The sequence below is a fragment of the Eubalaena glacialis genome, chromosome X (genome assembly GCF_028564815.1).
Source record: "Eubalaena glacialis isolate mEubGla1 chromosome X, mEubGla1.1.hap2.+ XY, whole genome shotgun sequence".
NCBI lineage: Eukaryota > Metazoa > Chordata > Mammalia > Artiodactyla > Balaenidae > Eubalaena > Eubalaena glacialis.
Genome location: NC_083736.1, coordinates 45,579,607 through 45,593,939, shown reverse-complemented (window position 1 = coordinate 45,593,939; position 14,333 = coordinate 45,579,607). Strand labels below are relative to the sequence as shown.

The 14,333-nt window shown below is 41.9% G+C and overlaps 1 protein-coding gene across 2 annotated transcripts in view; it reads left to right on the top strand.

Moving 5' to 3' along the window:
- SHROOM4 (shroom family member 4) overlaps positions 1–14,333 on the top strand; it is a 204,446-nt gene that overhangs the window by 184,498 nt on the left and 5,615 nt on the right. The window contains exons 6-8 of one of the 2 annotated variants that reach the window (XM_061178348.1): positions 6,099–6,905; positions 10,445–10,594; positions 11,473–11,653. In XM_061178348.1, coding sequence (XP_061034331.1) covers positions 6,099–6,905; positions 10,445–10,594; positions 11,473–11,653 — 1,138 coding nt within the window. The remainder of the gene's footprint in view (positions 1–6,098; positions 6,906–10,444; positions 10,595–11,472; positions 11,654–14,333) is intronic. The other variant, XM_061178349.1, reaches the window with a different exon arrangement.

The window sequence follows — 14,333 nt, the reverse complement described above, 5'->3', positions numbered from 1 at the left end:
CTGTGCATATAGGAGGCTTGAGCCCTTTGAAACTAGGGCCTCTAGAGACCAATATCCTTGGCTTGAGCCTGACACACTTCAATGGAAGCCTCCCATTCACCAGTCTGCTTCAGCTGTTAGTGCCTGGAAAGCAAGGGCTACGGGTTTTGCTCCCCTGAGATCTGGTCACCTTGCACAGTATAATATTGAATGACAGCTTGGATGACTTGTACATACATGGGCCCAGCTGGTCCCATCGAGGGCAGTCCTTCCCCTTTTCTGGAGTCTTGCCTAGTTCTGCTCCCCTGATGTAAATGACTCTGCAAGGTTCAGGCTGCCCTTACACAAGCTGTGTCGGTGGGAGAGCAGTGCTTTTGAAATTAGGATTGATGCAGAGAATAGCAATTTCCAGGTTGCCTTGCTAGAGCCTAGTGCCTCAGGATAGTGTCACAGTGCCATAAATCAGGGTACTGAATGTCCCTAGAAGGGTGTGCTCTTTTCTTCCAACTGGTTCTGGAGTTGGCTACTTAGAGGTAAATTCTGTAACGCTGACATAAGTGATTAGTACCTGAACAAGACAACATAGAATATCTAGTCTTGTTGATCGTCACACTGCTTTTAAGCCTAAACTTGCCTTTTATTCTCTCTCCCTTTCAGTAGATGAGAAGAGTGAGTGAATGAGCCTAGGATTAAAATCCTTGGTTATCTAGGACCTCCTGGCTCAGCAGCCATGTAGCTGAGCTGGGACCCCAGGTCTCTTGGTTTCTTGGCTATTGAGCAGGGCTGAACATTAACCAAGGGACAGTGCAGTTCAACTCCCTTGATGGGAACAAGGAGCAGGGCTGAAGCATACAGCAGTGAAGGATGTACACTGCACAGTTTGCACAACCATATGCAGTGGCCCTGAGTAAGGACTTCACTCTAATAATAAGCATAGTTCTGTCATTTATTAATCACTTTTCCATGTACCCAGCATCATTGCTAGGTCCTTTTTATTTTATATGGTTAATCCTCACAGAAGCTTTGTTAAGATAGATATTTTACTGAAACTGAGGTAAATTAAATACTTTCCTCAAGGTCATGCAGCTTTTGGGCTCTGGAGGCAGATTTTTAAATTTTACTGAAATTCAGACCCAAGTCTTTCTAACACTGTGTTCTTTGCGCTCTGCTCTGTTGCCTTCCCTGTGCCCTGGCAAGGAAAGAGTGGTAAATTTGATGACTCTCATGGAGCAGGGTTTTTCTCACCACAGCCGCAGGACATTGGCCCAACTTGAGCCTTTGGAGACGTTGCTTTCACCACCTGCATCTCATAAGGTCTAGATTAGAGATGAAGGTGGGGAAGAACAGGAGAGGCAAGGACAGAAGGTAGGAATGTGTGTGCTGAGGGGTGGGACACATACTGTGCAGATTGGAAACCAACCTAACTGGAACAAAGAACTCTATCCCCAAACCTCTCCCTCCAAACCACAACACTCCCATCTTTTTCACCCTGGACCGTTGTTTCCATAGTATGATCCCTGAATCACTGGTATTAGAATCCCTTGGGGAAATTGTTTAAAATGTAGATTCCTGGGCTCCACCACAGAGGTACTAAATCTCAATTTCTATTGATAGAAGTGGAGCCGAGGAATTTGCATTTTAAACAACATCTTCAGGTAATTCCAATTAAGAGCCACTTCGATTAGGACCAACTGCCTCAGACCAATGGTTTCCAACTTTTTGGATCACGCACCCTTCTCAGAAAGAATTTTTTTGAGCATTCACCTTTAATATGTGTTGGTAGTTTATTAATAAATTACTTATATCTAATAATGTTCTAATATTTATGTTTTTAAATGCCAAAAACAGTGAGTTTTGCATTAGTATTCTTCGATGAGAATGGTCTCTGGTTTTCCTTTATGTATGTTCTAGTTGCTGGGTTTTGGTATTGATGTTATGCAGGATTCTTTTCTTCTCTCCCTATTCTCTAGATTCCAGAATCTAGAAAGCGTAAATAGCATTGAGGTTGTCTGTTCCTTGAAGGTTGGTAGAATTAACACAAGACCATGGGAGTGTGCTGTTTTTTTGGTCAAATTTATCAAATTTTTTCCTATGGTAACTGGTGGTTTAGATATTCTCGTTCTTCTGCAATTAGTTTTGGTAATTATTTTTTCCTAGAAAACTAAGTTTTCAAATCTGTTTTCATAGAGTAGAGCAAAGTGTTCTCTTACTCTTTTCATTTACTTTGGAACTGTGGTTATTTCTCCATTTCTAATTTTGTGCATTTAGGGTTTTTAATTAGATTAGCAAGTGGTTTATCTGTTTTATGGTTTTATATTTTCTTTTGAAGAAAGCTTTTGGCTTTAATTATTAGTTCTATCATTTGTTTTCTAGTGTATTAATTTCTGCCATTAGTTTTATTTCTGCTTTGCTTAGGTCTATTTTTGTGGCTCGTAACTTCTTTTGTTGAAAGCATAATTCGTTTATTTTAATTTGTTTTTATGTATTAATATAAGTATTTAAGACTATCAATTTTCCTTTAACCATTGCTTTAATCAACCACATCCTCTTGCTTCTGATATTTTCATTGTTGTTATTTTCTAGGTAGTCTACAATTTTAGATTAGATCTCCTGTTTGACTTAGAGTGGGGGATATTTTCTCCCTTTTATTTTCTGTGTGCTAGAAGTATTTGTTTTTCATTTTGCTATTAATTTCTAGTGTTATTGTATTGTGACTAGATACAGTATTGTCATCAGCTGAAAAGGTCTTATATTTTGTTTCTGCTTTTTCTACCTTTGCATTTTCTATATATTTGCTTTATGAATTTTGATGCTATGTTATTTGGTACATAAAGATTCAGGGTAATTAGATCTTAATTGTGCTTTCTAATCATTAATATTATAGTGCCCTTCTTTGTCTTGTTTATTGCTTTTTGCCTTTAATTCAACTTTTTTTATGATATGAGTATCATGGTCCTTGGGGTTTTTTTGGGAATTAGCTCAGTTATTAAATATTTATTGAATGCCTACTATGTGCCAGGCAGTAGGTACCAGATGAATGAGACACGCAAGATCTCTGCCCTTGTGGGGATGTATGCTCTGAGAAAGGCAAAATAGAAAAATGATAATTAAGGATAAGTTGTCTCTACTTTAGATAAGGTGGTCAGGAAAGGCCTCTCTGCCTGATAGCATTTATCATCCTATTACTTCCCACTCACCACCTTGTTTGTTTGTTTCCTGAGGGGGGAAATGCCGGGTGGAACAGTTTGTACACAAGGGATTATTATAATCTTAAGAAGCTATAGGTGGGCTAAGGTCCAAATGAGAAGAGAATGGGGATGTGTGGCTATGAATTTCTGATCCACATGAGGGATGAGCTAGCCAGGATGGGGACTGCAGATGAGGGGAATGAAGGAGATTTTGCTTTCCATTCTATCTGACCTGGGCCACCATTATGTGTATTATTATTTTTTGAGGAAATATTCTCAGTCTTCACCGTGACTACTGAATGGATATTCTGTCTGATGATTTAATTGAACTGCTGGAATTTCCTGTCACTAGGCAGTACTTAGCATGATGCTGATTGCTCACAGACTACAGCAGGAAACCAGATCTTCTGGCTTGGAGGGCTTAACTCTTTAAACTCAGAGATTAAAGAGCTGTCCTTTGCTTTGGTCCCTCTTTATTATACAGAAGTTTAACTTTTTATACATATTTAAATAAACCTGGACTTGTTTTCCTTGCATATACTTTTCTATTACTTATGAGATGAGAGTCTTATTTCACCTCACAAGTCATAGTTTTTAAGTTTTCTGATAGTTTTTTCTTATAAGTATATAATATGTATATACATATATACACATATAACACATATTAAAATTTTATACGCACACACACACACACACACCCTTAACTCTTGAATCTGAAATTTATTTTGGTATATAATATATGGTGCAGCTCCAAATAACACTGCTCTGCAATTGTCTCAAAAATATCTATTAAATAATCTTTATCTTCTTGTTATGGAAGGTGAATTATATATGACATTTTTATAAATAGTTTGATATGTTTCTGGACTTTCAACTATGTTCTATTAGTCAGTAAAACAGTTTTAATTATAATTGCTTTATATTATGCTTTATGCCTTACTTACCCCCCATTTCTTCTGTAGCAAAATATGTTTTTTATTATACAGTAGTCCCCATGTATCTGTAGGAGATATATTCCAAGACCCCCAGTGGATGCCTGAAACCACAGATAGTACTGAACCCTATATATACTATGTTTTTTTTAAATACATACATACCGATGATAAAGTTTAATTTGTGAATTAGGTAGAGTAAGAGATTAACAGTAATAACTAATAATATAATAGAACATTATAACAATATACTGTAATAAAAGTTATATGAATTCTGTCTCTCTCCTTGATCAACTTCCTCAACTCTGCCAGAAACGTGGCAGTGGCTTCTTCATTGACAGATGCAGCCTTTCCAGTAACTTTCCTGTTGTTCAGTCCGAACCTATTCCTAAATCTTTGTAACCATCCCTTACTTGGAGTAAATGGCTGAAGTCACTTGTTTCAGGGGATCCCTTGCTGAAGTCTTCGTATAGGCTCCATGTTTTCTGGCGCAACACGTTGCTGTCAGTCGGAACATGCTTTCTGTTCATGTCTTCCATCCACAAATTTAATGCCTTTCCATCGTACCTAAGCCCATATCATGCACTCTGGCTGTAACTTTTGCAGTTTGAGGTATGACAGCAGGCACGAATTTCTTTTTCCTTCTTCATGATTTGATGGATAGAAGATTCGTTCTTACCATAGATCTTAACAACCTCAGCATATGATTTTTTCTCTTTCCTTATTAAGTCAAGAACGTTCACCTTTTCACTTAAAGGAAGCACTTCACGGCTTCTCTTTGGCAGATCTAAATTGCCAGCATCTCTACTCTTAGGCCTTGGGGCCATTATTAAGTAAACTAAGGGTTACTTGAACACAAGCACTGTGACACTGTGACAGTCCATCTGATAACCTAGACAGCTACTAAGTGACTAATGGGTGGGATCCGCTGGACAAAGGGATGATTTAAGTCCTGGGCAGGATGGAGCAGGATGGCGGGAGATTTCATCACACTACTCAGAATAGTGTGCACTTTAAAACTTACAAATTGTTTATTTCGGGAACTTTTCATTTACTATTTTTTGGACTGTGGTTGACTACAGGTAGCTGGAACCTTGGAAAGTGAAACAGCGGACAAATGGGGACTACCATATCCTGCTTTATTTTGCAAGTTAACACAAAAATTCTATAAAAAGTTAAAAAGTCCTGGTGAGAATTCTGATTGGAATTGCATTGGAAGGATATATTTTAAATCCAAAACAGCAGATATTTGTGAATGGCCTGCTCGATGTTTTTTGGTACAAGTATAAGAACATGGACAGAAAGTATACATGCCAAATTCATGATATAGCTTGCATGTAGAAAGGCAGCAGGGGAATAGAAGTGGGGAGTGAAACAAAGGATATTATTATTTTAGAAATTCATGAAGCATAGATGGTAAAGTATTAAAATGTGCTAATTGTGGGCAGTAGGTGGGAACATGAATATTTATTATAACAATCTCTGTATGTTTTTAAACATTTGAAATGTTTCATAATTAAAAACAAAACAAAAACAACAGATGTAGCAGGATAACCACACTTGCAAGCCCCAGAACACAGCACATTCAATCTGAGTGGGGTGGTGTGTATATCCAGACTTTGGAGCTAGACTCTCCATGTTCAAATCCTAGCTCTGCCACTTACCAGCTTTATGACCCTGAGCAATGACTTAACCTGCCCATGCCTCAGTTTCCCCAGCTATAAAATCAGGACAATAATAATAGCTACTTCCTAGGGTTATTGTGAGCATTAAATAAGTTAAGACATGGAAAGCACTTAAAACAGTGTCTGGCACTTAGTATGCACTCAGTAAGTGTTAGCTATCAATATTATATATCATATATCATTATTACTACACTTACTACCCATATTATATTGTTTTGCGGCCATTTTAAATTTTATGTAAATGATGTTATCCAAAATTATGGGACCATCTGCAACGTGCTTGCTTTATACAACCTTTATCTGCTGTTTTGCAGGGAAATGGCTCATTCCAAGGCTAGCTTTTCATGGGCAACCCCCTTCCATCCTTGCTTTGAGAACCCAGCACTGGACTTGTCAAGCTACCGAGCAATCTCTTCTCTTGACCTCCTTGGAGACTTCAAGCACTCCTCAAAAAAACCAGAGGAAACCTCCGTTTATGAAGAGGAGAGCTCCCTAGCCTCCATGCCCCGCCCACTGCGCAGCCGGGCCTTCTCAGAGAGCCACATCAGCTTGGATCCTCAGAGCTCCCGGGCCTGGGGGCAGCATAGGAAGGAGCTCTTTACCAGAGTTGATGAGATCCAGCCAGATCCTCTGGGTGCCAGGAAGAAGGCCTTTCCTCCTCCTCGCCCTCCTCCTCCCAACTGGGAGAAGTACAGGCTCTTTCGTGCAGCCCAGCAGCAGCAGCAACAGCAGCAGAAGCAGCAAAAGCAGCAGCAAGAGGAGGAGGAAGAGGAGGAGGAAGAGGAAGAAGAGGAAGAGGGGGTGGAGGAGGAGGAGGAGGGGGAGGAGGAAGAGTTGCCACCCCAGTATTTCAGTTCAGAAACCACTGGTTCCAGTGCCCTCAATCCTGAGGAGGTCCTGGAGCAGCCCCAACCGCTGGGCTTTGGCCACCTGGAGGCTTCAAGGCAGAGCTCACAAAGCCTTCCAGCAGAGCAAGAGTCTTTTGCTCTCCATTCCAGCGATTTCCTGCCTCCAGTAAGGGGCCATTTGGGATCTCAAGCTGAGAAGGCTCTGCCCCCTTGCTATTATGGCATTGGTGGGCTTTGGAGAACATCAGAGCAGGAGACCACTGATTCCCCCAAGTAAGTGCTTATGAAAGACGTTAGGTCCCTGAAGAGGTGGCAGCATGAGTTTGAATTCCACCTTCACCATTTGCCAGCTGCGTGACCTTGGGCTGGTCAATTAAACTATTTCCAGCCTCAGTTTTCTCACCTGGAAAATGGGCATGATGATACATGGTTGTTGTGACTATGAGGATAACCCACGTAAAAGACATAGCCCCATACTTAGCACATAGTAGGTACTCAGTAAATGTCATTGATGTTCTTATCCCTAAATATCACTATCAAGGTACTATATTTATTTTTTTCTAGTTTGTCTTTAAGGTATGCATCAGTTTCTGGCCCCTGAGCAATAAGGCATTAAACCCTTATTGCCTTGTGGCCTTTTCCAGAAGCCTGGCTCAGGTCCTTTTCTGCCTTTTCTGCTGCTTGCTCTCTAGAACAAGAGGCCAGCTCACAACCTGACCTGCCTCTGCTCTAGGATCTGTCTGAGCTTCTAACCTCTTCCCCCACCCCCAGCATCAAAGGTGTTCCTGGGGTTGGATGCTTTATGCCCTGACCATTCCTTACAACAGCCAAAGGCATTCTTTTCATCTTCCACTTTCTCCATCACCCCCACCCTTGTTTCCTCTGCCTCTTTGCATTTGCTTCAGTGGGCAAATGGTAGTACCAAAAGTGGTAGTTGACAGGGTCAGCTGTCTGGGCAGAGAGGCCGAAGAAGGAGTGTACTCTGGCCACAGAACTGTTCCCTTCACTGTGCCAATGCTCATTGGCGTGCCCCACAATGTGTGGTTGTCCTCTTTGCTCCAAAACAAAAGAGCTTTGGCTTTCGGCTCTGCCAATCCTCCTGCAGAGAGCTCCACCCACTCTCTGCTGGGGATGGGGATGAGGGGCAGGTGTCTATCCTTTCAGTGCTTTCTTTAAATACCTTTACAGAAGGAACTTGCCTGAGACTTGTTGCTATTAGAAGTACCTTGTTATTGTGTCTTTTACTGACGGACAAATCCATTACTTGGCTATCTGGAGCTAGTTGACAAGTTTTCCAGCCTAAGGTGCCACAGGCACAGCACTTACAGGGCCTGGCTCCCAGACACTATGAGAATTTCTTGTCAGATCCCTAGTGGCTGCTTCTCAAGCTGCCCATCTAGCTGGAGAGTATTCTTATTGTAACTAGAAAACATTTGTGGAAAGTGACTGTGGATTGTTACCTATCACAGCAGAGAGAAGGGAAGGCAACCTAGCACATAGTAGGCACTTACTATTTCTGAAGAAAGAATGAATAAATGAATGAATGATCACGTATTAAGCATTTGATATGTGGCAGACACTGCTAGTCATTTTATATCTATTATTTCATTGAATTCTCCCAACGGCCCTATGGGCCATTATTATCCCCATTTGACAGATGCGGAAACTAGAGCTGAGTAAAATAAGGGACTACCTAACTCAGAATTACACAGAAAAGACTCAAAGCCAGATCTTACTCCAAAATCCATGCTTCTTTTGCCATCCTAGGCAGCCTCTCTCAGGGAGATCTGGTTCCTGCAGTAGCCAGGCCTTTACTTAGACCTCCTGCCCCCTAGAAGGCAATGTGTACCAGAGGTAGTAGTTACAGGCCCCAGGCTTACCCCTTTCAGCCTCCTAGTCCTTCCTTCTTTATGTACCTCCATTCATCTTGGCACCTTGTCCAGAGAGAAGGAAATTGCTATTACTAGAGATCTTGTAACTTGTTCCACAGATTTTTTTTTTTCTTAATGACTATGGGATGCAAGGGGAAACATTTGTTTGCACACAAGCCTGGCTTGTGGCTGCAAAAAATCAATTATAGATGCTTCTTTGAGTGATGGAGATTTAAGGAAAAACATCATTCCCGACATAGCTAATATTTTTTGCCTCTTTACTATGTGCCAAGTATTGTTCTAAGCACATTTGTGTATTGACTGATTTAATCTTTACAACAAGCCTATGAAATAGATACCATTAGTTTCCTACAGTTTTTAGATGAGAAAAGTGAGGCACAGGGATATAAATTAAGTTGCAGAAGATCACAGGTAGCCAGAACCCAGATAGTCTGGCTCACTGTGCCAACTACATCACCCCAGGATCTCTGGGCTCCTCAAGAAGATCCTATTCCAGACCCTCAGAGAGCACAGGGTTCTACCCAGCAGGAAGTGCCTTTAAGGTTTTGTAAGGGAAAGTAGTGTTAAGGGCAAGTAGATGTGTAATATTTTGAATCTAAAATGCAAAAAAAAAAAAAAAAGACATCCTAATTTCAGCCACGTTGAACTAGTGTCTCTCTGTAACCCACATACTCTTTAGTTACAAAATGTCAGGATACATGTAGAAGCAGGTGAGTGGAATTATTGAGCATTGGTTAAATCTGATAACTCTGATTCAATTACAGGTATAGTTTGCTTTATGGACTCTATGCATTTTCTCTCAGTGCTCTGGAGAAGGAATCTTATTTTTGCAACAGAGTTCATTATCAAGGTCAAATTATGTTCTCATGGATCTCCTATAACCTCTGCCTTATTAATGGAGAGTATGAGGAAAGGAGCTCTAGAACGCAGTGCCTGATATGATACACTATAATATAGTACAGGGCCATGTCTGCTAGGAAACTGAGTCTCTAATTAGCACATCCTTTTTCAAAATTTTTCTCCAGTTTTATTGAGATATAATTGACAGAAAGCCACATCCTTTTTTTAAAAAAAATTCTGTGCTTTCTTTCAGTACTTTCTAACTTTCAACTCGCACACATGCCCCTAAATATTTTTCTTATAGGTAGGAATTCCCTAAATTCATACATTTATATTTCCTCCAGAATGTTCTCTCTTCTCTGCTAACATAGATACAGTCCAGCCAGAAAATTCCTTACACTCAGGGTTTTATGTGATGTCAAGTTGACCCTTTGGCAGTATAGTATAGTGGCTAAAAGCACAGATTCTGGAGTTAGGTCACCTAGGTCTAAATCACAGGTCTGCCATTTACTGTCGTGATCCCGGGAAAGTCACTTTACCTCTCAGTGCCTCATGTTCCTTATCCATAAAATGGTTGTCATGAGCATTACATTTTATGTCTACATTTACACACACACACATATATCTTAGGACAGCTCCTGGGCATAGTAAGCACTATGTGAATGTTAGCTAGTAGTGCTCTTTTATCAGTGCTATCAGCTTAAAAACCTACATGTAAAATGAATACCTAGGATGAACAATATTGGCATGCCCAAATTTCTTTTGTGTGATGAATTAGGAGACAGCATAGCATGAATCAGTAAATAGCTGTGGAGCCTTTTACCCATTATTTTTGACCTTTATCTAAGAGCTGCAAATAGCTGCAAAAATGACTAATGAGTTTCTCCTATTTTTCCTTTCAAACAGCTAGAGGTTAGTGAAGGGGCAGTGACACAGACAGGTGGAGGGTAGGGATGGCTGGGAGGCAACAAGAACATAGTGGGGGTGGGTCTCCCCCTTACGTAAACCATAGGCGGAATTATTTGCCCCTCCATCACTGAACCCTAACATTGAAGCATTTCATTTCTTTCCTCACATCAGACCAGAAGCTTTGATGGCAGAAGAGTCCAAACCTAAGCCAGCATGGAGCCAGAGCTACTTCTTTCCTGAGGAGCAGTTCTCTTTCATGGGCTGGGGCTCCGAGAAGCAGCACCTCAACCCCGCAGGCTTCAGTGAACCCAAGACAACAGGGTCTGCTGTTACACTGGTCAAGCCCCTGGGCACCACTGGTTCCATTTCCCCCCATTTCATTCTGCAACCATGGAGGAGGCTGGGACCATTGGGGATATGCCAGAAGTTGAGAGATGTTATCCCTTCTCAGGCCAAAGGCCTGCCCCACCTCAGGCAATCTCAGAAGAGTTCATGAGAGATGTGGTGGGCCGTGACAAGTCTCTCTGGCAGGGGTGCTAAACTCAGCCTCCAACACGGTGACCACTGCTGAGGTCATGGGTGACCTCTTTGCTGTGGGAGAGATGCAGTGGAGGGGTTATTTCAAGCAGGAGTGGCGCCACCAGGAAAGGCGAAATGATGAGCGTGTCCAGGAAAGCCATGGGGTGCCTTTGTAAGCAAGCAGACTAGATAGAGCCAGGTCGGGCTGGCATCCAGGATGGGTAGGATGGAGCCCAACAGTCTTAGAGGACAAATAGCTAAGGTCTCAGACATGTCCCTACCACCTAGCCCCTCCCGCGGGATCCATATACTGGGACCCTGAACCAAGGGGAATCATTGATGATCAGAAGCCTGGAACTTTAGGCGCCTGCTAGTTTTTTCTGGATTTTATTGGGGTGTTAATGACCAAACCCACTGATCTCTAAAGAAGTCCCCCCAGCTGTGGAAGTCAGGGATGTAGAAATAGCCTTCTAAGTTCTTAAAGTTGGCCTTGACTTGGTTTCTAGAGAGCCTTCACATGGCCTGTTTATGTTTGAACAGTGCCTCCCCATCCATTATTTCCTTATTTTATAACTCCTTGGTGAAGCAGGGTCCCATTTTATAAATGGGGAAATTAAGAAGCAGAAAGGTCAGCAGGCTGTCAACAGAGGTGCTCAAATGGTCATTTTTTGTTTCCACAGACAAGAGTTTCAGCACTTCTCACCTCCTCAGGGTGCCCCAGGGATCCCTACCTCTTATTCAGCTTATTACAATATTTCTGTGGCCAAAGCAGAGCTGCTGAACAAGTTGAAAGACCAACCCGAGATGGCAGAGATGGGCCTCGGAGAGGAGGAAATTGACCACGAACTGGCTCAAAAAAAGGTGAAGTTTTTGGCATGCCTTAGAGATTTACTGCATTTAGCTTGAGTGTGTCTGGAGGTTGACCTGCCCTCTACACTCTCCAGAATATCTTGGTGCATTCCTGTATTTTCAATATGGAAATCAAATAGCCTGTCTGGGTTTCTCACAAATGCAACTCCAGTCTCTTTTTGATCCAGTCAATAATAGTAATAATAGTATAATAATCATCATCATCATCATCATCATCATCATCATCATCACAGTGTCTCTCAAATCCTAAAACCAACTCTATAAGATAGACATTACTGTCTTCTTTTTACCAGTTGAGAGGACCAGATTGCCCAGGGTTACAGACTAAGTGTTGATCTAGGACTCAAAGTCAAGACTGTCTGACTTTCTACTCTGAAATAAGCCAGCCTTGTAAGTAACTCGCTACCCAAGGCACATCAGAGTTTTTGCCAGTGAGCTCTAACCAATGGCAGCCATTGATTTTATTCTGTGTAACTTTCAAAGAGAGAGCAGACTGGCCAAGAAAGAAAAGGAAAAATTATAGGCCAGTCAACTTTAATATTTATTTGCAAGGATAGTCAATCATCTCTTAAAAGTACTAAAATAGATAAATGGAGATGATGTTGTTCTGAAGCCTCCCCTTTCTTCCTCTAAGTACCACTAGCCTGGGTTTCTAATCAAATTCCTGGAATCACTTTGCCCTCCCTGCACTTACCCCTTTTATTTCATAAGCAAATAGGGTTTCCATGGCAACCTCAAAGGCCCAATTTACCACTTTGTAGACATCTGAACTCAATGCAAATTGCTCTTCTGCCCATATTTCTTATTCAGGACATGACCTGTACAAAAGCTCAAGGCCATTTGCAAGAGACCCCCACCACTTTCCAATCTGAAGCAAAATGTCAGGGAAAGAATAGGAAGCATGGTGGCATCAAAGTTTTATTGATCCAGGTGCCTGCTTCCTTGGATTCCATGTTTCCTAAGTATGACAGGGCTGCTCCTGGCTCACTCAGGATTTTTTTATTAGGAGCAAACCTAATAAATGTCTGATGAGGAGAAGAGAGACATGATCAGAAATGGCAAAGCACAGAACAGCAGATAGTGACTTGAAGTGATTGTGGGTGGGCTAAGACAGTTTTGGTCTCTGAGGAAAATAGGTGAGGAAGGTCACCAATTTGTAATATCCCAGAAAAGCCACTCAGCTCTAGCTGGGTCTGTGATGACTCTACAGCTCTATCCACTACCCTTTCCCCAGAGTTGAAGTTCAGGTTATAAAGCCCAAGTGCTGAGAAACAAAGGGCTCTGTCCACTTTCTTCCTTCCAGATCTATGGGACCTAAGAGCTGGGGGTAGGTAGGTGATTTTCCAAGTTGATCATTTGGCCCCCAGCCCTCCCTTGTCCCTGGCACTGAGTTTTGTTTGGGAAAGCAGAGGGTGCGGATATAACTTGGAGCTTCTTGGCATCTAATTGTGTTGCCTCGTTCATATCATTGATCCTTAATTTCCAGTGGATTTTGGAAATTTCCCTAAATGTAAACCTATTACACTTTACACTAAGATCATGGTGAGCTCCTGACTTTTGACCAGTTCTGAATTATGACACCTGGCCCAGACCCAGAGCAGGCTCCCTTGTCCTTTGTCACCTCGGACATCTCTAAATAAAGGACGAGAAAAGAACATACTCTACATAACTACAAGCTTATACTCCCAGAGTGCCTGAGCAGGAATAGTAATAAAACACTGAAGCATACTTCCTATATAGAAGACACTAGTCTAAGCATGTAGTATGTATTAACTCATTTCATTCTCATAACAACACTATGAGGTAAGTAATATTGTTACCCCATCTTTTAGATGGTGAAATTGAGGCACAGAGAGGTTGAGTAACTTGCTCAAGTTTACACCATTGCTTTGTGGCAGAGCCGGGGTTCAAACCCAGGTAGTCTGGCGCTAGAGTCCATGCCATTGACCATAATGCAATACTGACTGCAAAGGCTGGGAGCAACCTGGGACAGGTCTATTCTTGTCAGGACCTTGCAGCTAGACAGGTATCCATTAGCTCAGAGTGCCAGGTGGTGGTGGTGGTGGTGGTGGTGGTGGTGGTGGTGGTGGTGGTGGTGGTAGTAGTAGTAATAGAAGTAGTAGTAGTAGTAACAGCATCAATATACATATATTGAGTACTTAATGTGCCAGGCACAATACCAAGTACTTTACTTCTATGATCTCATCTAACCCTCACAACAATGGAGGGTTGGTGGGGGGCACTTCTCCAATTTACAGATGAGGAGACAGAAGTCTCAGTGGGATTGGGTATCTTGCCCAAGGTCACACAGTTTGGAGGAGGTGGAATTGGAATCCAGGCATCTCTGACTCTAAAACTCCACTCTACCACACTACCTTCCTGTGAGTGCAGTCCCACAACTGGTTACACCTATAGGGGAGACAAATCAGAAGACACAAGCAGTCCTTCCCTTGAGAAACTTACAGTCAGTAGTAGGAGAGGGATCAGATGCACACACAGGAAACAGAAAGTGAACAACCTCAAATTACACTCAAGGGTTCTCAGTCTAAAAGACTGGAGAGTTTAGAAAAGAAAAAGATCATTGAGAGAGGAGTTATGGGGGCAGGGGCTTCCAGCAGGGAGGGTAGGGGCAAAGCTGGGCTCTGAAGAAAGAATGGGAATAGCCAAAGTG